We start from the raw sequence: 24,003 nt of genomic DNA on the forward strand, positions 1-24,003 counted from the left end.
AAGCTGTATTCAGGGTGCATTTGTAGTTTGCGCAAATTCGGACTTCCCCGTTAGCCTTTAAAGGCATCACAAAGGGGGTTTCCCATGGACGTGAGTCCACCAGTGCCGAGATGCCTGCTGGAGCAGCTTGTCCAGCTCTGCATCAATTTTTCCCTTTAAGGAGAATGGCACCCTCCTGGGCTTGATTCTAATGGGTGTGATGGCTGGGTTTAATCGCAAGGAAATAGGAGGCCCCTTGTAGAACCCAAGCTCTGAGTTAAACACATCTGCAAACTCATTGCAGACTTCTGCAAGGCCTGTAGTTTGCAGACTATTTATGCCATTTACTTGGATTCCTAAGGCCTCAAATCACTCAAGTCCAATTAGACTTGTACACTCACTCCCAACAACCACCACATCTAATAGACCCTGGAAAGTCTTATGCTGCACTTTGAGTGTAGCTTCTCCAAGTACTTTGACCCTTGAATTTTGAAAATCCATGAGGATTAAGTTAGATGGCCTGAGTTTGACTCTAAGACCACTACTGCTGCAAATCCTTTTAAAGGTATTGTGTGAAATGATCGATGGAGCGGACTCAGTGTCCAGCTCCATCGACAAGGGAACCCCTTGTAGCTTCACATCAACGCGAAGCTTCTTCTTAAAGGCTTGTGTGTCCCTGTCCGCAAAATGTTTCTGCACGATGTGCAGAAACCCACCCTATGTTGGCTGGGGACCCTGGAAACTTTCTGAAGGAATTCTTCCCGAGGTTGCACCTGCTGGTGATCCAAACAGACAATGGCAATGTGGCCTTGCTTACCACATGCCCAACAAATGGCGGAGCGGAACCGGCAGTCTGAGTACTTGTGGCACCCTCCGCATCTGAGACACTGAAGGGCTGCCAGGGTCTTGACTGGCTTCTCTTGTGGCCTTTGTACTTCAGGCTGGTGAACTCTTCAGGATCCACATCCTGCACTTCTTGAGCGACCTCTTGATGGATGGACGCAACTGCTGTAGTGCTTTTGGCGAGTCGCAAGGCCTTCACAGTGCCACCTGCTGCTTCTTCAGCTGCAACTTCGCGTAAGGCATCTTGGAATGTGACTTCAGCTTTAGCAAAGATTTTTTGTTGCAGCTCTCTACTTCTAAGGCCGCTGACAAAACAGTCTCGTAAGTGTTCTTCCAGGTCCTTGAACTCACAAGGCCTGGCAGCTTGTCTCAAGGCAGCAATGAATTCCGCAGCAGACTCACCAGGCTTCTGGTCCCTCTGCTCAAAACCATGCCTCCACACAATTACAGATAGCTTTAGATGAAAATGGTCCTTCAGCATATTCTTCAAGTCTGTGTACGTGACAGACTCAAGCGGCACAGGAGCTACTATATTTTCGGTCACATCAAAAGTATCCTGCCTGCAGACGCACAGCAGGGTTACTGCCTTCAAGCCGTCTTCTTTTTTTTTTTTATTAAAGAGTTTTATAAATTTTACAAAAAATAAGAAACAATACAAAAACAAAAAACAACATATACAAATAAAAAACAAACATTACCCAACAAAACCCCCCTTCCCCCACCCCTACCCAAACCCCCCCTTCCCCCCCCAGGACCTCCCAGAGCAGAATATAGGCTTAATTAAAGAAAAAGTTAAAAAAATTTATAAAAAAAGAATATAAAATAGAATATATATATATATATAAAGTTAAAAATTATGAAAAAACTATATAATATTTTTATATCAAATTTAAATTGTATGAATTTTATCCATTTATCCCAAACAGCAAGAAATTTCTCTTGCGTTTGTCCCTTTAAGAAAGCCGAAATCTTTGCCATTTCCGCCAAATGAGACACTTTAAGAAACCATTCCTGCAATGTAGGCAAAGATTCCTTCTTCCAATATTGTCCTACTAACAGCCTCGCAGCTGTTATCAAGTTTAACATCAATATAACCTCCTTTGTGTCACAATCAGTAACTATACCTAACAAAAATAATTGTGGAGTAAATTTTACCCTCCTTTTAAAAATTCTCTGGATATTCCACCATATCTTAATCCAGAATGCTTTTATCTCTCTGCACGACCACCAAATATGATAATAAGTAGCATCCATACAACCACATCTCCAACATTTAGGTTGTAAGTCAGGGTACATAAAAGACATTTTTTGTGGATCAAGGTGCCATCTATAAAACATTTTATAAAAATTCTCCCTTAAGTTCTGTGCTTGTGTAAATTTGACATTTCTCACCCAAATAATTTCCCAGGTGTCCAATGGAACTGGCTCACCAAAATTCTGCGCCCATCTAATCATACAATCTTTAATTAGTTCCGTTTCTGAATCCAATTCAACTAAAACCCCATAGATCCTCTTAATGTGGGTTTGTCTTTGATCCTTCACTTGCTTAATAAGATTTTCATCTTCTCTGTGAAAACCCACCTTACAGTCCATCTTCCATCTATCTAATAATTGCCTATATTGGAACCAAGAATAAATAATATTTTCTTGTGCTAACTCTTCCCGTAATTTTAACTGCCAGTTTTGTCCATCCCATTTAAGTAACTGTCTATAGGACACCATATCCATTTTAACCCCTCTTTTTATTCCTTCTATTGCATGCCAAGGTACGGCCCATAATGGTACTTTAAAATCACTTTTGTAATATTTTCTCCAAACCCTAAGTAAAGAAATTCTTAAGATATGAGATTTAAAAGCCCAATCCATTTTTTTATTAAATATTAAATAGGCATGCCACCCAAAAAGTAAATTCCATCCCTCTAAGTGAAGTATATCAGAATTTGTCAAATTTACCCAGTCACTAACTAATGTTAAAACCACCGCATCATAATATAATTTCAAATTCGGCACCTTGAGTCCTCCCCTCTCACGGAAATCTTGCATAATTTTAAATTTAACCCTTGGCTTTTTCCCTGCCCAAATAAATTTATTAAGGCCTTTCTGCCACTCAGTTAAATTGATCTCATTCTTCAAAATCGGTATCATTTGGAACAAAAAGAGAAACTTGGGTAGAATATTCATTTTTATCACTGCAATTCTTCCCATGAGGGATAATTGCAACTTTTCCCAATTCTTCAAGTCTCTCTGTACCCTAACCCACAACCTTTCATAATTATTTTTAAATAATTTTGCATTAGAAACAGATAGCATCACCCCCAAATATTTTACCTTATTAACAATTTCAAAACCCGTCAAGTTAACCAAAGTCTGCTTCTCCCGACTAGTCATATTTTTAGGTAAAATTTTTGTCTTATTAACATTAATCTTAAAACCCGAAACCAAACCATAATTATGAATCAGCTGTAATAATTTTACTACAGAATAAGTAGGTTGCGACAAAGTGATAACCAAGTCATCCGCAAAAGCTCTTAACTTATACTCTTTTTTATTAACTTCTATTCCTTTAATTTCCTGCGACTCTCGAATTTTGATCAACAGTATTTCCAGTGTTAAAACAAACAGCAACGGTGATAATGGGCAGCCCTGTCTAGTACCTTTCTCTATTGTAAAAACCTCTGACAAACCTCCATTAACGATAAGTTGTGCCGTTTGTTTTTGATATATTACCATAAGAGCTTGCAATATCTTTTCACCAAAATTCATCTCTTCCATTACTCTTAACATATAATGCCAATTCAATTGATCAAAAGCTTTTTCAGCATCTAAAAATATCAGCCCTGCAGGAACTTGGTTGTTTTTATCTAAATATTCTAATAAATTAATAATTTGTCTGACATTATTTTTCATGTACCTTCCAGTTATGAACCCAGATTGATCTTTATGCACAAGGTGGTGCACAACCCTCATAAGCCTATTTACTAAGATTTTTACAAATATCTTGTAATCCACATTTAAAAGAGATATAGGCCTATAATTCTTAGGTAAAGTAAGATCTTGATCTTCCTTTGGAATCAATGATATAAAAGCAGTACGCCATGAGGGAGGAATCTCTTGACCCTGTAAAATGCCATTAAAAAGATCACCTAATGGTTGAGTCATCTCCTCCAATAAGGCTTTATAATAAACAGCTGTTAACCCATCCGTACCCGGTGCTTTCCCTGGTTTCAATTGTTGAATTGCTAGCGAAATTTCCTCCTTAGTAATTAAACCATTAACTTCATGTTTCTGATCCTCTGTCAATTTAGGGAAACTAACCTCACTTAAGTATTTATTTATCTCTAAAATTTGCACATTAGTAGATTTATATAATTTTTGATAATAATCCAAAAAAGATTTCTTAATCAATTCCTTCTGAGAAACTAATTTACCCTTGTAATTTATTTTATCTATTGTTCTCTGTCTCTGTTTCTTTCTCAACTGATAAGCCAACCATCTCCCTGGCTTGTTAGCATTACAAAATGTGTTTTGTTTCATAAACAATAAATTGGTTGCAGCTTGATCTGCTAACAACATATTAAATTGTGTTCTTAACAACTTTAAAGATTCTTTAATACTTTCATCAGAAGGATTTAAAATCAAAGACTTTTCTTTTAATTTAATTTCATCTTCCAATTCTTTACGTTTCTGAATCTGTTTTTGCTTATGACAGTTATTCATTTTTATCAAAATCCCACGCATAAATGCTTTCCCTGCATCCCATACAAATGACATTGAAGTCCCCTTATACATATTCAAAACAAAGTAATCCTTTAAACACTCCTTTAGTTTCTGAACATTTTTTTCTTGTCTAAATAAATTCTCATTCACCCTCCAGGATCTTCTCTCCTCTTTTTCTTGAGTCAACTCCATCCAAACTGGACTATGATCCGTCAAAGACCTAGGGAAAATCTTGACATTCTTTACTCTATTATATAAGTCCGTTGTAATCAAAAAGAAGTCAATTCTTGAGAAGGATTGGTGTCTATCTGAAAAGAAGGTAAAGTCTTTCTCCTCTTGATTACATTCCCGCCAATAGTCCCGTAATTCCCAGTCCTCTTTCATATCAAAAAAGGCTTTAGGTAATTTTGCCTGCTTAAAAAGAGGAGAAGAGCCTTTTTTGTCCCTTTGTACGTCTAAAACACCATTCCAATCCCCCATTAATACCACGGATCTGTAGTCCAGCAGATTTATTTTTTCATGTAAGAGTCTATAAAATTGTTCCTGTTGCTGATTTGGTGCATATAGTCCCACTATAAGTACTTTCTTACCATATAAGCCCAATTCAACCATCACATATCTCCCTTGGGGGTCAGACTCCACCAGACAAACTGGTAGATTTTGCTTGACATAAATAACAACTCCCCCCTTCTTCCCGGGAGCAGAAGATACGAAGTGAGATCCCAGACGGGCATTAACTAAATATTTCTGATCCTTAAGTAAAATATGAGTTTCCTGTAAGCAAATAACATCATTACGTTGCTTCAAATAATAAAAGATTTTTTTCCTTTTCTGGGGAGAATTCAATCCATTAACATTCCAGGTCAAGTCTGTGTACATGACAGACTCAAGCGGCACAGGAGCTACTATATTTTCGGTCATATCAAAAGTATCCTGCCTGCAGACGCACAGCAGGGTTACTGCCTTCAAGCCGTCTTCTTGAACCCGGGTAACTTGCAGGTAGTTTTCCACCCGGGCCATGTAAGAGTTCCAGTGCTTCGGATGAGACACGTCGAATTCAGACAACCAGCCGATCTTCGACATTTCTAGCTTCTCTTAGCCTCACTGCAACTCCGGCTGGGAAGAGGCCCGTTTGCCAAGCCCACCTCCAGCATTTGTGTACTGGCAGATGAGTGCAGATCTGGGCACCGACTTCCCAGCTTCCAGCTCTTTTGTAGAGGCTAGGTTCTTCGAGTTGTCTTCTTCTTTGCAGCAATCCCACCTTCATTGCCACTTTTACGTATTGGGGTTTGCAGCATTGAAGCGACACACGAGTTGTTAACCAAGTTCTTTCTTTATTTGTTTCACTGTACCACTCTGCAAATAACAGGCATGCAGGCCTTTTATAGTCTCCCAAAACATCCTATCACAAACCCCCCTTTTCGCGCCTTGCGCATACATGCAAGGCCAGCACCAACCAGTCTGGTCCCAGGCTGCTTTTAGGTTGCCTGGGACCATTTGCAACATTTCTGGGCCTGCTGAATTGCCTCAGCAGGCCCAGGACACAACATCTACTGTATATTATTGTCCAAGTTTCATTTTCACCTACTGTTTAGGAAACCTTTGCCAAATGTGGTACTAAAAAAATTCTTTAGATATTTATTACAATATCCATTTTGTCCCTTTAAAATAGTGTGTCAAATTTCAAAAGCATTAATTAAGTTGATAAATCAGTCAGAGACAATTATTCTTCATCATTGTCATCATAGTCATCATCGTCATCGTCATTTTCATCATCTTGTGCAGGAAACATTTAACTCTACCATTGTTCTGTAAATCCATTTTCTTTAAACACCAGTTATCAATTTTACACAAGAAATATTTCAGATTCTTGCAGTTCTTCCAATCCATAAAAAACCTCCCTTCTCCGGGGGGGGGGGGAGGAAAGTATATTTGGGTCCACTTACCTTTTAAAAGCAACAACAGTTCTACCAATCTAGTTTTTTAAAAACCATATATTTATATCTGAAATCTCTGATTTAATTCTGATGAATCTCGTTCTGTTTTTCTTTGTTTACCTTTATGCTATATGCCACTCTCCCCAGATGCTGATGAGCATTTGTAAGAACTTTACATATATACACATGTCACTTTTGCTGGAGTACAGACATGGGAATTATAAGATAAATGGTGTTTGCACATTACTATAGGCAATCTAAAAGGGCTTTTACTCTAAAAGAGTAACTGCTTTTACAGAAATGAATGTGCAAATAATTTACACCAATTTGGTCTCCTGGAAAAAAGAGAGAGATACATGTAGGTAATCAAATCTTGGTAAAGCTCCTAAGAGTGTGTTTCTTATGACTACTTATCTAGGTCACTTTTACCTCATCAGAAGGCTTCTTGATAACTTTCTCTGTGTTTTGTTCACTTGGAGTATTTTCCTTTTTTGCCTGCTCGGTGATTATAATATGTTTTACATGGCTGGGCCTTGCTGATCTGTTGGTGGACTTCAGAACAAAGACCACCTTACCAGCCCAGTCCTTATCACTATCCTCCACTACAATAGAAGAAGTCAAAGGAGGGAGCTCTGTTGGAAGATGTAAAATGGAGCGCTTTTGTAAGGAATGACCTGGTGCTCGATGAAGCCTGTTAAGGGAAGAAACCTGCTGAGGCTTCCCTATTTCTTCACCCATAGTATGTGAAGTAGGTTTTACTTGCTCTCCGGAAAGTTTTCCAGTGGTTTTTGCAAACCCTCGCCTTTTTCTTAGGAGTTTAACAAATTCTGTTAGATTTTTTCCAAGCCAATGGTCTCTCTGTAATGTTTCCTGATTGCTCTTTAATCGTTCCAGAGGGCTTTTACTTGAAGTAGGTTTGATTTGTTCTCTTGCATTTTTCCCAGTGGTTTTTGCAAATCCTCGTCTTTTTGTTAGGAGCCTAAGAAATACGTCTTCTCCTGTTGGATGTTTTCCAAGCCATTGACCTTTCTGTACTGCTTTATAGTGGCTCTTTAACCTTTCCAGATGGTTTTTAGTTTTCAAGCTGATTTCACCAGAGGGTTTTGAAATTTCTTTAGCCAATTCCTCTTGGATTGCCAACTCGTGAGTTTTCTCTTCATATTCTGCATTTTTTGCTTTGGGAGCCACCTGTAGCCACCTCTTTTCCTTTAGAGGCACTAGTCCCCCTGCCCACTTCCTCCATTTTTCAGCCACTGTAACTGAAGCAAGTTTCCCTTGCTCTCCCTCAGGATTTCCAGTGGTTGTTGCAAATCCTCGCCTTTTTGTTAATAACCTAAAAAATAGGACTTCTTCCCTCGGATTTTTTCCAAGCCAATTATCTCTCTGTACTTTTTTCTTATGGTTCTTTAATCGTTCCAGAGGGCTTTTACTTGAAGTAGGTTTGATTTGTTCTCTTGCATTTTTCCCAGTGGTTTTTGCAAATCCTCGTCTTTTTGTTAGGAGCCTAAGAAATACGTCTTCTCCTGTTGGATGTTTTCCAAGCCATTGACCTTTCTGTACTGCTTTATAGTGGCTCTTTAACCTTTCCAGATGGTTTTTAGTTTTCAAGCTGATTTCACCAGAGGGTTTTGAAATTTCTTTAGCCAATTCCTCTTGGATTGCCAACTCGTGAGTTTTCTCTTCATATTCTGCATTTTTTGCTTTGGGAGCCACCTGTAGCCACCTCTTTTCCTTTAGAGGCACTAGTCCCCCTGCCCCTGTTCTTGAAGTCCTCCTGTGAAAGATTTAAAATAAGATTATTTCAATCCATCGTTTTATGAAAAAACATACTTGCTATTTTTCTTTTCATCCATAGACATACAAATATCCACACTAAGGCAGCAAATACAATTGATACACCAACTGATATCAGTGCTATTGCCCACATAGGAAGTGTAATTCCTAGGACTGAAAAAAAAAGATGTTATGCTTTAGAGAGGATCTCGAATATTGTTTCAGAAATATAAGACATTAAATCAAAAAATTAAGTCACTTTCTTTTTAAAACAAGGATATAAATTCTGTTTTGCAAAAAATGTTGGTATTATTAAATACAAGTTTAATAAGTTCAGTTGTCATATTTTTCTATGTAATCCAAAAAAGGGATGGGATGCAAAACATTGCATCCCATCTCTTTTTTGGATTACATAGAAAAATATATTATGACAACTGAATTTATTAAACTTGTGTTAAAATTATAAAACCTGAGCAATATTATGTGCCAGATTTAATGTTAACTTCTCATAAGGAGATATAGAATTCTTGTACTAATTCACTCAAATAAAAAATGTATATCTATAACAATTGCTGTTTTTCAAGCAAATATTGCAAGTATTGAGGCTAATAGGGCCAACACTGAAATGGTCAAAATTTCAATGTTCAAGACATTGAAAAAAGTCATAACTTTTGTTATATCCAAAGAGATGAGGATTAGTAGGAAGCTGATCACCCCAGAAAGTGCCTGTCTGGCCTTACATTTTTAAGGTATTATTATAGAGAGCTTTCACCTTGGCTCAGTTTAATGCTCTATTCTCAGCAGCCATACTATAGTGGAAAAGTCTAAAATACGCCCATTTTGCAGTGAATGGCCATGGCAACTATACCTTCCATGGGAACTATCCAGTGGTGGGATTCAGCCTATTCACACCAGTTTGGCAGAACCGGTAGCTAATTTTTTGTTGCCCAGGCCCAGAATGGACTTCCAGAAGCGGCATCCACAGAGAACCAGTTGTTCACATATTTGAATCCCACCACTGGAACTATCCCACACTTCTTATAAACAAACAACAAAAGCTTTTAGTGCCGAGTTATTTCAAGTGGCAATGTCACATGAAATTGGGCCAAATTTATTATTTCAACATATGCATGATTCTACGTTAAGGATTTATTTAATCAGCAGTCCTTTTGGAAAAATCTTTGCTTGCGGACATTACCCTTTTGATAGAAATAAAAGCCAGTCTAAATTAAAGTGGGAAGAATACAAATTATATTCTGTGTCACAAAGGACAATACAATCTTTTCACAGTAGACTTCATCTACTCACCTGGAGCACCTGTATACATTATAGAGAACACATTAATAGTTATTGTAGCAGCATAGAACACTGGAAGGGCACGAAGACCATTTGGTACTGGATCTTCCTACATTAAAAGAAATATTTTTATATGTAATTGATAAAATCAGATTGCTTTTTAAAAAAATCAATGCATTATGCTCTAAACATTTTTAATACAAAAATTATTTCAGTCTGCTTGGAAAAACACTACAGTGATCAAAAGGTAACCTGTGGCTTCGAATTTTGACATCAGCCCCATCAGCATAAGCACAAAATGAGAATATACAATGTTGATCTGCTGTATGATTTAATTTTAAAATTATAGAAGGTAAATTTTGGCTGGTTCTATTTTCTCCCCTAGAAAAGGCAAAAATTGCAATTGATATTGAATATACATAAATGTTTGTCACTAGGGAGACATATAATTTTATACACACACACACACACACACACACACACACACACACTTCTCATATAGAACAAAAAAAATGATGGTCCCATCAGCCCAGAAGAGTAAAGCACATACTTCATTTTATAGAATGGTAAGATTGGAAGATCTGAACTATTTCCACTAAACTAAATACATTCCCTATCTATTCCATAACTTATTATTCTCTTACCTGTCTTGCTAGTTCAGCAATCCATTCAGGATTAAGTATACAGAAAGTTATCTTGAACAAACATTACAAAACATTAGACAAAGTTCTACAAGAACTCACCTCCCAAGTAAAAATGGGGGAGATACAACTATCAAGAGATGTTTGCCCTCTTCATAAATTACCAAGGAGTTTAACAGCCAAACAGATTTAATGTTTGCTATTATGTATTATATAATCGCTGAGAGGAATGGTAGTTCAAAATATTGCTTTTTTGAGCTGCTTCCAAGAACTTTCACCTTACCATATACCATATTATCTATTGTTTCACCCCCAGCCAAGGATCAGCTGCTAAGATAGCATCTTTCTTTGTAATGCTGTAGCTTCGATAGAAAGCCCTCCATTTTCAAGGAAATATTTAAATCCTACAGTAAACTCTTCACTTTTCTCTTACCATTTATGCAAGGGAAAATACAAAGACTTGCTAGGGAGCAAGTTTAGTATGCCAGAAATAAGGGACAGTGAACAATGGACTTCTATCTCCCTACCTTTCATTTTTAACATAATGGTAAAAGACCAGAAATGTGTATATTTTTAAGTTTAGTAACTGTTATTAGCACAAGATCTATGTCTGGTTTTCTTACACTTCCTATAACTGATACCAATGTTGTACGAGGGAAAATAAAGGAAGTGAAGATGTGAAAAGACAAATAAAAAAGAACAGAAGGACAACAATTGGAAAAAGAAATAGAACTTCATGATCAGTAGGGACAAAGGAATCAGGACAGAAAATGTTTTCTTTTTCAAAATTTCATATTTTTATCTATTTATTAAACTTAATACAATCTACTTTCATTATTTAATTTCCATTTGAAAATATGAAGTTCTTTTTTAGCAAGCTGTATTTTTTTAAATCAATAAAATATAGCAATTCAATTTCATTTCATAAATAAAATTAATACAGTTGTGGGTTTTATTCCAGGCTGTTATGGAGGATTACTCTAATGTAAAAAAAATTCGGATCAAGTATGTACTTATTTACATCTGGGGCAAATGTTTCTCTGCCAAATAAGAACATATTGCACAAAATAAGGAAGAATTTTTCTGAGAGGAGGCTGAGTCTTGCATTATTAGACAGGTCAGATCAGCTTTGCCACTACAGTAGCTTGAGTAGAAAAAATATATACCTAAAGCAGCGGTGTCAAGCTTAATTTCATTGAGGACCGCATCAGCATTGTGGTTGCCCTTGGAGGGGCCAGGTGGGTGTGGATAGCATGGGCGTGGTTTACTGGGTAGGTGTGGCTGGGGTATGCAGGGCCTACTGAGTGGGCATGACCAGCTTGACATCGCTCGCGTCAGGGGCGCCTGTGCAGGCCTGGGGTGGATCTAAGGGTCTCTGGAGTGCCAGGACATGGTTCATTAGAGGAGCCTCACCGTCCCTCTCAGGCCATGCGGGGGCCCCCCAGATGGTGGCATGGGCTGCCCAGAGCCTTGGACAGTGGAGGTCAAGCACCTAGCTCTTGAGTTCAGGGACCCCGCAGCCCAGCCTAGCCTAGCCCCACTTCCCCAAGGGGCACCCAGCTGCGCTTACCTCCTCCACGAGGCTGCTGCTGCTGTGCTCGCTCTCCTTGGACAAGTTGCTCATGGTGTTGCGGGAGGGCAAAATGTGTGGGGGTGAGGGAAGCCCATTCCCTCTCCATGTGAGGAGACCCGGCTTTGTAACCAAAGCATCTTCAGCGATAGGATGGGAGACCACCAGGAGAGGTCAGGAGGAGGGGACAAGGGGATGGTGAAAGGGCAGCAGAGCTGCTCGGGGCCAAATGCTAAGGCAGGACTTCCCTCAGACCCTCCCTCCCTCTCATTATAATCTATCTTCCTTCCTTCCTTTCCCCTTTCTTCTTTTTCCTTCCCTCTTCATTCTTCTTTCCTTTTTCTTCCTTCCCCTCTTTTCCTTCTTTTTGTTGGTCTTTCCTCTTTCCTTTTCTCCTTTCCTGTCCCTTCTTGGATGCTCAAATGCAAAAGGGGAAAAATTTCTCGATGCCTCCTTGGCTTGTGATCAAATGCCACTTTTGCAACTAGTCTGTTGCCATTTAAAAGACCGAGAACAAACCAGGCTCAGTTTATCCCATGCTTACATTTAGTGAGGGCATCCACAGACAACAGTACAGCAGAACTGTCAAAATGGTGGCTGTGATAATTGATCAGAGCTTCTCTGTTTTTTAATGTGTAACGGCTTTAGCATTTCGGAACAGAGGTGAGTTAGTTGCTTTTCTATTAATACATAATCCTTTTAAAAAGAGCTCTCCTGCAGGGACCCTGCCATGGTCTAATTCAGACTGGAAATATAGCAAAAGAAAATATTTTCCCCTACTCTGCTTTGTCCTGTTTTCCCAACTGGAAATGACTGTTTGCAACATACAAGGAAGGGATACTTTCCTAAGAGTACACAATCAAGAATACCAGTGTTAACTTAGATTGCCAATAAAGTCCTGTCTGTGACAAAAGAGAACACAAAATTGCTTTGAGTCCAAGTCTCAATGGATCCAGGATTGAAGCAGAACTGCATGAACTGGGGCATCTCCAACCAAGTTGCCTCTCCTTCCTTTCTTCCTTTTTTCCCTCCCTCCCTCCCTCCGTTCCTCCTTCCCGCCATTCCTCCCTCCCTTTTTTCCCACCCTCCCTTTCTTTCTTCCTCCGTTCTCATCCTTCCTCCATGCTCAGGAAGGGGTGATGGGAGGGGGAGAGATTGCCAGCGCTGCCATGTTGCTGCCGGTCTTGCTATCCCACGTGGGCAGTCGGGGGCTATCCCGGTGAAAGGAAAGCCTCGTGGTGTGAGGCTGGAGGTGCTGGTGGGAGGTGCTGATCTACAACCTGGTTGCATCCATCAAAGCCAGAATGCACTCAGCCTTAGATCCACGGGGCAGCCCTGGAACCAGCAAGGAGCTGCCCTGCTGCCTCTGTCCTGCCCCCCCCCCAGGTGTGTGCACAGGAGATGGCCAGTGCCAGTGTCCTGGATGAAGTCAGCCTGCAGGGCAAGACAGCCAGCAGGAACACTGGACTCCATTTGTGTGTGTGCCCAGAGGGCGGGGCTGCCATGTGGATCTAAGGCTGAGCACCTTCTGGCTTTGATAGACACAATCAGGTTGTAGATCAGTGCCGCCACCCCTCCCACTATGACCTCCAGTCTCGCAGCCATGAAGCTTTCCTTTCACTGGGACAGCCCCCACACGCCCATGTGCGTGTGGCAAGATCGATGGCAACATGGCAGCGCTGGCAATTTCTCCCCCTCCCATCATCCCCCCCTGAGCACGGAGGAAGGAAAGAGACGAGAAGGAGAGAAGGAAAGAAGAAAAGAACAAAGGTTCCATGGGGCAGCCCTGGAATCAGCAAGGAGCTGCCTTGCCGCCTCTGCCTTGCCCCCTGGATATGTGCAAAGGAGACGACCAGCACCAGCATCCTGGGTGAAGTCAGCCTGTGGTGCAAGACCACCAGCAGGGATGTTAGACTCTGCTTGCGTGTGTGCCCATATATTTAAGGCTGAGTGTGTTTTGGCTTTGATGGACACAACCAGATTGTAGATCAGTGCCCAATCGGCCTGGGCTGGGCTGAGATGCGGCAGACTGGTTCTTCGCTGTTTCCAGAGCAGATGCCCGGGCCGGATGGAACCACATAGCGGGCCGGACCCAGCCTGCAGGCCTTGTGTTTGACATGTCTGATCTAAAGTGTATAATTGTAGTTGCAATACTGGGAGATGGGACTGTGCAGATTTTTCTCCTTTTCATCTTAAATCCTACAGATAGTCCTCAACCAACAACCATAATAGAGCCAGCCATTATGATTGAAAGTCATGATGGTGGTCAGGCAAGATTGCCTCACTTAACAACTCCCCTCCAAATCTCTCTGATGCAGTCATCAATCAATCAATCAGAATAGAGCTTGGAGATCTTCTAATCCAACCCCCTGCTCAAGCAGGAGACCCTGTACCATTTCAGATACATGGCTGTCCAGTCTTTTTTAAAAAACCTCCACTGATGAAGCACCTACAACTTCTGAAGGCAAGCTGTCTACTGGATAATTGTCCTCACTGTTAGAAAGTTTCTCTTTAATTCCAGGTTGCTTCTCTCCTTGATTAGTTAAATAACCATCTGGATTAAGTGAAGCATTGGGAGGCTCAGGGATGGGAAAGGCCCTGGGACATTTAGAACAGGCCAGGTCCATCTGCTGTAGGCCTTGCAAGACCTCCCTCACTCTGAGACACTTCATGCAACATTTCCTTCCCCTCACAATTCCCACAGCCCTTTGGTATTCTTTACCCTCCACCTAGTCCCAACAGTACTCCTTCCCCCCCAAGATTCCCACAGATCTTGTCCCTACTTTCCACCCAACAGGCCCTACTCCTACTTTGCCTAGCTTTCCAAGATTTCCAGAGTTTCAGAGCTTGGGTTAGGGAACACTTCATTGCTGGGCCAAATGGCAGGATCCCAGAAGCAGCTGCCATTTTCCAAATGGCAACATTGAATAGTGATTACTCAGAAAATGGTGGCCATTTCCAGGATCACTCCACATGGCCCAGCAATGAAGCAGTCTGTTCTGCTTCCCTAACACAATCTATCCAGAGTTTTCCGCAGCAATGTGTAGACCATATTAGGAAAGCAAAACGAATTGCTCCTTCCTTGGCTACATGGCTGCAACCTAGAACAAACTGCCTTTTCAGTGCTGCCACAATTCAGTGCATCTGATTGACAGCCACTGGGATGGTGCTAGGTGGCCTAGCAACAAACCAACTCGGTATGCTTCCTAATCCAAACTGCAGAACTCTGGAGATCATGAAAGATAAGCTAGCAGTATAGGGCCTAGTAGGGTGGGAAGCAAGCTGTGGGGACATGGCTGTGGGTGAATGGGAGGAGATAGGCAGGGGGGGCACTGCAGTATCACTGTGGGTCGGTCATAAGGGCACTACAGTAGTCATGAATTCAGGACCCAGTCATAAGTACCTTTTTGGGGGGTGAAAAGATTGCTATGCTATCAATCACGTCAATGACTATTTGTACTTAATGTGTCCCTCTATATTCAATAAAAATGATTATTGTACCTGGAGAGTTACTGATTCGATGTATTTTTTTAGAGTAACATTAAAATGTATTCATCAAGGCCTCCGGTTCTGCGCAGCTAGTGTTACAGTTGAGGGATCGAGATGATCCAAGCCCTACGGCTGATTTCTCTCTGTTTGGGGACCCTAAATGGGCCCAAAGCCACCCAGGAGAGGTGGCAAGGAAGGAGGGAAGCCCCACTGATCCTGGGGAGATGGTGGTCGATCTGGACATCTGAGGAAAGCTCTCCAAAAACCAACAGAAGGCTAGAGTCATTCATGACTCCAGCCCAAGCTACATGCAGCCGAAGCCAAAAAGCACTAAACTAAGCATGATTGTAAACAGCGTGTGTGAACTGGGTAAGAATATTGATTTTCTCTCTTCTACCTGACTGATTTCCTGAGAGAGAAAAGAGAGAGAGAGAGAGAGAGAGAGAGAGAGAGAGAGAGAGAGAGAGAGAGAGAGAGAGGGAGAGAGAGAGAGAGAGAGACGGGGAGAGAAAACATTGTGGACTATCTACAAAGTGAGAACTATAAAACTTCGAAAAAAATTGACTTTCCTGGATTATAAATATTTTTAAAATTGTGACTTTAAAGTGATTGGCAGAGAAAGGATTTTTGGTCATTACGGAGCATCAGAGATCTGCAGAAAGAACATATCAAGAAAAAATAAATACTTACCAGGAGGAAATGTATGTTCTGTTACAACAAATGCAAATGATACTAACTTTAAACCATGAGGAACTTAAAAATGAATTTGAAAATTTAAAGGAATGCATTCTTAATTTAATGTCACAACAATTAAATGATCAGAAAACAAAAAAGTGAGAGATTATGTAAACAGACAACTGAATATAAACTAGTGGAGACTCAAGGGGTGAAAGATTTACAAGAAATATTGAACATGAACAAGGAGCTTCCAGTAAGGGGCGACGGCGATGGCGGCTACTTAGTAGCCGTCCAGCTGGGAAGGTGTCAGAATCGCGGAGCACAGCGCGTATTAGCTGGCCCGCGGTTCGGAATCCCCTTCCCGGGCAAAGGGAAGGGGTAGAGAACGCAGGAGTAGAGGTAGAACCCCTGAACCCCCTCTGGATTTATTCCTAGAGGGGGTGGAAGGAGTGTTCCCTCGGAGCTCCTGCTGATCTCCGCCTCCCAGCTGTTTTTGCTTCTTTTTGAAGCAAAAGAAACCGCCGCCTCTATCTCCGCGACTACAGCGTCTTGGTGAGTAATCTCCGAAGCGGACAGAGCGGTTTAAAGGATCTTTTTTTATATAGCTTAGTGTTTTATTTCTTTCTTTTAGTTAGTTTTGGTTATCTCTCCTTTGTTCTTTTTTTTGCTGGTATGGAGAGAGGAAATAAGATGGCGTTTTAAAAGTGTCGGAGTTTTTTTTCCCTTTTCTCTTTTGTCTCTTTGCTTTTAAAGTTTTGGACTTAAATGACTGCTTTTGATCTTTTTGTTCCTGGTATTGGATTTTTTCTCCTTTTTTCTTTGGACTTTTAAGGATTACAGTGTTTTTGTCCTTTTTTTTAAAATTCTGTTTCCCTCCCCCCCCCTTTTTTTTTCCTTTGGGGAGAAGGGAAGAGAGAACTGCGTTATATAAAATGGCTTCAAAGAGACAGCCGCCTTCTATAACATCCAAGGTGGTTTCCTCTCCCACAGCTCTAATTGCACAACCACAACAACAACTTAAACATGTACCACCGACCCAGCCACCACCCTCCCCTTCTTTGCCAGGCCTGTCAGTACAAGAGATTAAAGATTAATTAATTAATTAATTAAAGATTAAAGGCGGTGGAACCAACTGCAGCAGGGGGCGCCACGCCGACTACTGAGAGCCCCGCAGCCGTTGGATCAGCAGGCTGGGTGGGGCCAACTGCAACTGGGGGCACCACGTCAACAGCAGAGAGCCCCGCAGCAATGGGGCCAACAGCAACTGGGGGCACCACCAGCCCCTGCTGTCCAGCAGCAGAGAGCCCCGCAGCAACGGGATCGACAGGCCGGATGGGGCCTACAGCAAGGGGAAATGCTGCGCATGGGGGGCGCCTCTGGGGGGCGGCGCCGCGCATGCGTGCTACGCATGGGGGCGGCCCCGCGCCTCCGGGGGTGGCGTTGCGCATGCGCGCCGTGCATGGGGGGTTGCCGCGCCTCCGGGGGCGGCACCGCGCATGCACGCTGCGCAAGGGGCGGTGCGCCTCTGGGGGCGCCGCCGCGCATGCACGCTGCGCATGGGGGCGCCTCTTGGGGGCGCCGCCGCGCATGTGCGCTGTGCATGGCGTTTGTGTGACGGGGTCGCCGTCACACAAACGAGAACCGCTGCATTAAACTATATTATATCAGGTGAGAGTTCATCATTTTGGGGTGGTGCCGCGCATGCACGCTGCGCGTGGGGGGCGCACCTCTTTGGGGTGCCGCCGCGCATGTGCGCCGCGCATGGGGGCACCGCCGCGCCTCCAGGGGTGGCGTCGCGCGTGCGCGTCGTGCACGGGGGCGGCGCGGCTCTGGGGGGCGCCGCCGCGCATGCGCGCCGCCCCGGGCGGCGCGCCTCCGGGGGTGGTGCCGCGCATGCGCGCCGCACATGACGTTTGTGTGGCGGGTGATTATAATATGTTTTACATGGCTGGGCCTTCTGATCTGTTGGTGGACTTCAGAACAAAGACCACCTTACCAGCCCAGTCCTTATCACTATCCTCCACTACAATAGAAGAAGTCAAAGGAGGGAGCTCTTTTGGAAGATGTAAAATGGAGCGCTTTTGTAAGGAATGACCTGGTGCTCGATGAAACCTGTTAAGGGAAGAAACCTGCTGAGGCTTCCCTATTTCTTCACCCATAGTATGTGAAGTAGGTTTTACTTGCTCTCCGGAAAGTTTTCCAGTGGTTTTTGCAAACCCTCGCCTTTTTCTTAGGAGTTTAACAAATTCTGTTAGATTTTTTCCAAGCCAATGGTCTCTCTGTAATGTTTCCTGATTGCTCTTTAATCGTTCCAGAGGGCTTTTACTTGAAGTAGGTTTGATTTGTTCTCTTGCATTTTTCCCAGTGGTTTTTGCAAATCCTCGTCTTTTTGTTAGGAGCCTAAGAAATACGTCTTCTCCTGTTGGATGTTTTCCAAGCCATTGACCTTTCTGTACTGCTTTATAGTGGCTCTTTAACCTTTCCAGATGGTTTTTAGTTTTCAAGCTGATTTCACCAGAGGGTTTTGAAATTTCTTTAGCCAATTCCTCTTGGATTGCCAACTCGTGAGTTTTCTCTTCATATTCTGCATTTTTTGCTTTGGGAGCCACCTGTAGCCACCTCTTTTCCTTTAGAGGCACTAGTCCCCCTGCCCCTGTTCTTGAAGTCCTCCTGTGAAAGATTTAAAATAAGATTATTTCAATCCATCGTTTTATGAAAAAACATACTTGCTATTTTTCTTTTCATCCATAGACATACAAATATCCACACTAAGGCAGCAAATACAATTGATACACCAACTGATATCAGTGCTATTGCCCACATAGGAAGTGTAATTCCTAGGACTGAAAAAAAAAGATGTTATGCTTTAGAGAGGATCTCGAATATTGTTTCAGAAATATAAGACATTAAATCAAAAAATTAAGTCACTTTCTTTTTAAAACAAGGATATAAATTCTGTTTTGCAAAAAATGTTGGTATTATTAAATACAAGTTTAATAAGTTCAGTTGTCATATTTTTCTATGTAATCCAAAAAAGGGATGGGATGCAAAACATTGCATCCCATCTCTTTTTTGGATTACATAGAAAAATATATTATGACAACTGAATTTATTAAACTTGTGTTAAAATTATAAAACCTGAGCAATATTATGTGCCAGATTTAATGTTAACTTCTCATAAGGAGATATAGAATTCTTGTACTAATTCACTCAAATAAAAAATGTATATCTATAACAATTGCTGTTTTTCAAGCAAATATTGCAAGTATTGAGGCTAATAGGGCCAACACTGAAATGGTCAAAATTTCAATGTTCAAGACATTGAAAAAAGTCATAACTTTTGTTATATCCAAAGAGATGAGGATTAGTAGGAAGCTGATCACCCCAGAAAGTGCCTGTCTGGCCTTACATTTTTAAGGTATTATTATAGAGAGCTTTCACCTTGGCTCAGTTTAATGCTCTATTCTCAGCAGCCATACTATAGTGGAAAAGTCTAAAATACGCCCATTTTGCAGTGAATGGCCATGGCAACTATACCTTCCATGGGAACTATCCAGTGGTGGGATTCAGCCTATTCACACCAGTTTGGCAGAACCGGTAGCTAATTTTTTGTTGCCCAGGCCCAGAATGGACTTCCAGAAGCGGCATCCACAGAGAACCAGTTGTTCACATATTTGAATCCCACCACTGGAACTATCCCACACTTCTTATAAACAAACAACAAAAGCTTTTAGTGCCGAGTTATTTCAAGTGGCAGTGTCACATGAAATTGGGCCAAATTTATTATTTCAACATATGCATGATTCTACGTTAAGGATTTATTTAATCAGCAGTCCTTTTGGAAAAATCTTTGCTTGCGGACATTACCCTTTTGATAGAAATAAAAGCCAGTCTAAATTAAAGTGGGAAGAATACAAATTATATTCTGTGTCACAAAGGACAATACAATCTTTTCACAGTAGACTTCATCTACTCACCTGGAGCACCTGTATACATTATAGAGAACACATTAATAGTTATTGTAGCAGCATAGAACACTGGAAGGGCACGAAGACCATTTGGTACTGGATCTTCCTACATTAAAAGAAATATTTTTATATGTAATTGATAAAATCAGATTGCTTTTTAAAAAAATCAATGCATTATGCTCTAAACATTTTTAATACAAAAATTATTTCAGTCTGCTTGGAAAAACACTACAGTGATCAAAAGGTAACCTGTGGCTTCGAATTTTGACATCAGCCCCATCAGCATAAGCACAAAATGAGAATATACAATGTTGATCTGCTGTATGATTTAATTTTAAAATTATAGAAGGTAAATTTTGGCTGGTTCTATTTTCTCCCCTAGAAAAGGCAAAAATTGCAATTGATATTGAATATACATAAATGTTTGTCACTAGGGAGACATATAATTTTATACACACACACACACACACACACACACACACACACACTTCTCATATAGAACAAAAAAAATGATGGTCCCATCAGCCCAGAAGAGTAAAGCACATACTTCATTTTATAGAATGGTAAGATTGGAAGATCTGAACTATTTCCACTAAACTAAATACATTCCCTATCTATTCCATAACTTATTATTCTCTTACCTGTCTTGCTAGTTCAGCAATCCATTCAGGATTAAGTATACAGAAAGTTATCTTGAACAAACATTACAAAACATTAGACAAAGTTCTACAAGAACTCACCTCCCAAGTAAAAATGGGGGAGATACAACTATCAAGAGATGTTTGCCCTCTTCATAAATTACCAAGGAGTTTAACAGCCAAACAGATTTAATGTTTGCTATTATGTATTATATAATCGCTGAGAGGAATGGTAGTTCAAAATATTGCTTTTTTGAGCTGCTTCCAAGAACTTTCACCTTACCATATACCATATTATCTATTGTTTCACCCCCAGCCAAGGATCAGCTGCTAAGATAGCATCTTTCTTTGTAATGCTGTAGCTTCGATAGAAAGCCCTCCATTTTCAAGGAAATATTTAAATCCTACAGTAAACTCTTCACTTTTCTCTTACCATTTATGCAAGGGAAAATACAAAGACTTGCTAGGGAGCAAGTTTAGTATGCCAGAAATAAGGGACAGTGAACAATGGACTTCTATCTCCCTACCTTTCATTTTTAACATAATGGTAAAAATGTGTATATTTTTAAGTTTAGTAACTGTTATTAGCACAAGATCTATGTCTGGTTTTCTTACACTTCCTATAACTGATACCAATGTTGTACGAGGGAAAATAAAATAAAGGAAGTGAAGATGTGAAAAGACAAATAAAAAAGAACAGAAGGACAACAATTGGAAAAAGAAATAAAACTTCATGATCAGTAGGGACAAAGGAATCAGGACAGAAAATGTTTTCTTTTTCAAAATTTCATATTTTTATCTATTTATTAAACTTAATACAATCTACTTTCATTATTTAATTTCCATTTGAAAATATGAAGTTCTTTTTTAGCAAGCTGTATTTTTTAAATCAATAAAATATAGCAATTCAATTTCATTTCATAAATAAAATTAATACAGTTGTGGGTTTTATTCCAGGCTGTTATGGAGGATTACTCTAATGTAAAAAAAATTCGGATCAAGTATGTACTTATTTACATCTGGGGCAAATGTTTCTCTGCCAAATAAGAACATATTGCACAAAATAAGGAAGAATTTTTCTGAGAGGAGGCTGAGTCTTGCATTATTAGACAGGCCAGATCAGCTTTGCCACTACAGTAGCTTGAGTAGAAAAAATATATACCTAAAGCAGCGGTGTCAAGCTTAATTTCATTGAGGACCGCATCAGCATTGTGGTTGCCCTTGGAGGGGCCAGGTGGGTGTGGATAGCATGGGCGTGGTTTACTGGGTAGGTGTGGCTGGGGTATGCAGGGCCTACTGAGTGGGCATGACCAGCTTGACATCGCTCGCGTCAGGGGCGCCTGTGCAGGCCTGGGGCGGATCTAAGGGTCTCTAGCGGAGAAGGAGTGCCAGGACATGGTTCATTAGAGGAGCCTCACCGTCCCTCTCAGGCCATGCGGGGGCCCCCCAGATGGTGGCATGGGCTGCCCAGAGCCTTGGACAGTGGAGGTCAAGCACCTAGCTCTTGAGTTCAGGGACCCCGCAGCCCAGCCTAGCCTAGCCCCACTTCCCCAAGGGGCACCCAGCTGCGCTTACCTCATCCAAGGTGGTTTCCTCTCCCACAGCTCTAATTGCACAACCACAACAACAACTTAAACATGTACCACCGACCCAGCCACCACCCTCCCCTTCTTTGCCAGGCCTGTCAGTACAAGAGATTAAAGGCATAATGGGAGATGTTGTATCTCAAATTAGAGATGAAATGAAGCAACTTGTTACACAGATTAAATCTGAAATTAAGGAAGAGTTAAGTGGGATGAAGGTCTCACTAGAAGATAATAACACCATCTTGCGGCAAGATATAGTTGCAGCTGTATCAGGCTTGGCTACGGTGGTGGTGAAGCTGGACTCGAGAGTGGAGGAAGTGGCAGATAAAGTTGACTCTTTTGAGGAGAAATTCCAAGATATGGAAAGGAAGATGGAAATTTCACAAGAAGATATCCTTAGGTTCCAGTATAGACAGATGGAGTATGCCCTGAGGATCAGGGGCCTTAAGGAAGATATGAATCAAGACCTGATGGAGGTGGTGCTTACTGACTTAGCTGTTGCTCTGAATATGGATAAAGGAGAATTACGCAGAGAAGTGGAAAAAATTTACAGAGTTAACTCCTGGATTGCCAAGCAGAAGAATTTGCCTAGAGATGTGGTGATTTATTTTACAAAGAAGTCTCTGCGTAATGAAATTATACAAGCTTTTTATAATAAGAGATTCCAGATTGCTGCCCAAGATATCATCATTTTAAAGGAAATCCCATCAAAAATTTTAAGAAGCAGGAAAGATTTTGCTTTTCTAACTAATGAGCTTAAAGCCAGATTGATGCCATTTAGATGGGAGATCCCGATGGGTATTGTTCTGAGCCATGCGGGGATGCGTTATAGGTTGAATACGGTTGATAAAGCTAAAGAGTTCTACAACACGGTCCTGGGTGCAGGCTCAGCTCCACCTGTTCAGAAACCCCTGAGTGGCAAAGAGTTGGAGCAGCAATCTGAAGCACTAGGTCTGGTTTCTGCTGGGATGCTGCAAGCTGAATGGCAACGTCAAACGGAGGTCAAAGAGCAGAGAATGACCCGTGCAGCTTATAGACGTAAGGAGAAGGAGCAACGCAAGAGAGAGGCTAAAGAATCTTCTTCCGAAAGTGTTTCATCGCCAGTGGGAGGAGCAAGACCCAAGAGTTCTGCAACACATGCAGGAATGGCAGATCTCCAGGGAGTCTTCTCCAGGCTCCTGGCCAAGGGAGATGGCAAAGTTCCTGACCTGGAATGTTAACGGATTGAATTCTCCACAGAAAAGAAAAAAAATCTTTTACTATTTGAAGCAACATAACAATGATGTTATTTGTCTACAGGAAAATCATATTTTACTTAAAGATCAGAAATACCTAGTTAATGCCCGTCTGGGATCTCACTTTGTATCTTCTGCTCCTGGGAAAAAGGGGGGAGTGGTTATCTATGTGAAACAAAATTTACCAGCTTGTCTGGTAGAATCAGATCCCCAAGGAAGATATGTGATGATTGAACTTGGTTTGTATGGTAAGAAAATACTCATAGTGGGACTTTATGCACCAAATCAGCAACAGGAACAATTTTATAGATTGCTACATCAAAAAATAACTTTGCTGGACTATAGATCCGTGGTATTAATGGGTGATTGGAATGGTGTCTTAGATATACAAAGGGATAAGAAAGGTTCTTCTCCTCTTTTTAAACAGGCAAAACTACCTAAAGCTTTTTTTGATATGAAGGAGGATTGGGAACTAAGGGATTATTGGCGGGAATGTAATCAAGAGAAGAGAGACTTTACCTTCTTCTCAGATAGACACCAATCCTTCTCAAGAATTGACTTTTTTTTTTATTACAACGGACTTATACAATAGAGTAAAGAATGTAAAGATTTTTCCTAGGTCGCTGACGGATCATAGTCCAGTTTGGATGGAG

At 41.1% G+C, this 24,003-nt stretch overlaps 1 protein-coding gene across 3 annotated transcripts in view; it reads right to left on the reverse strand.

Annotated features, from left to right (window-relative positions):
- Nucleotides 1–8,090: 8,090 nt before the first annotated feature.
- Nucleotides 8,091–24,003, reverse strand: part of LOC120297791 (sodium-dependent phosphate transporter 2-like) — an 81,506-nt gene continuing 65,593 nt past the window's right edge. For all 3 annotated transcript variants that reach the window (XM_039320816.1, XM_039320813.1, XM_039320815.1), the window contains exons 5-8: nt 19,901–19,997; nt 18,439–18,593; nt 9,558–9,654; nt 8,091–8,250 (exon numbers count right to left, since the gene is read on the reverse strand). In XM_039320816.1, coding sequence (XP_039176750.1) covers nt 18,562–18,593; nt 19,901–19,997 — 129 coding nt within the window. In that variant the 3' untranslated portion in view covers nt 8,091–8,250; nt 9,558–9,654; nt 18,439–18,561. The remainder of the gene's footprint in view (nt 8,251–9,557; nt 9,655–18,438; nt 18,594–19,900; nt 19,998–24,003) is intronic.

The sequence above is a fragment of the Crotalus tigris genome, unplaced genomic scaffold, assembly GCF_016545835.1.
Source record: "Crotalus tigris isolate CLP2741 ecotype Arizona unplaced genomic scaffold, ASM1654583v1 scf7180000023708.825605204:138715, whole genome shotgun sequence".
In the NCBI taxonomy this organism is placed as follows: Eukaryota; Metazoa; Chordata; class Lepidosauria; order Squamata; family Viperidae; genus Crotalus; species Crotalus tigris.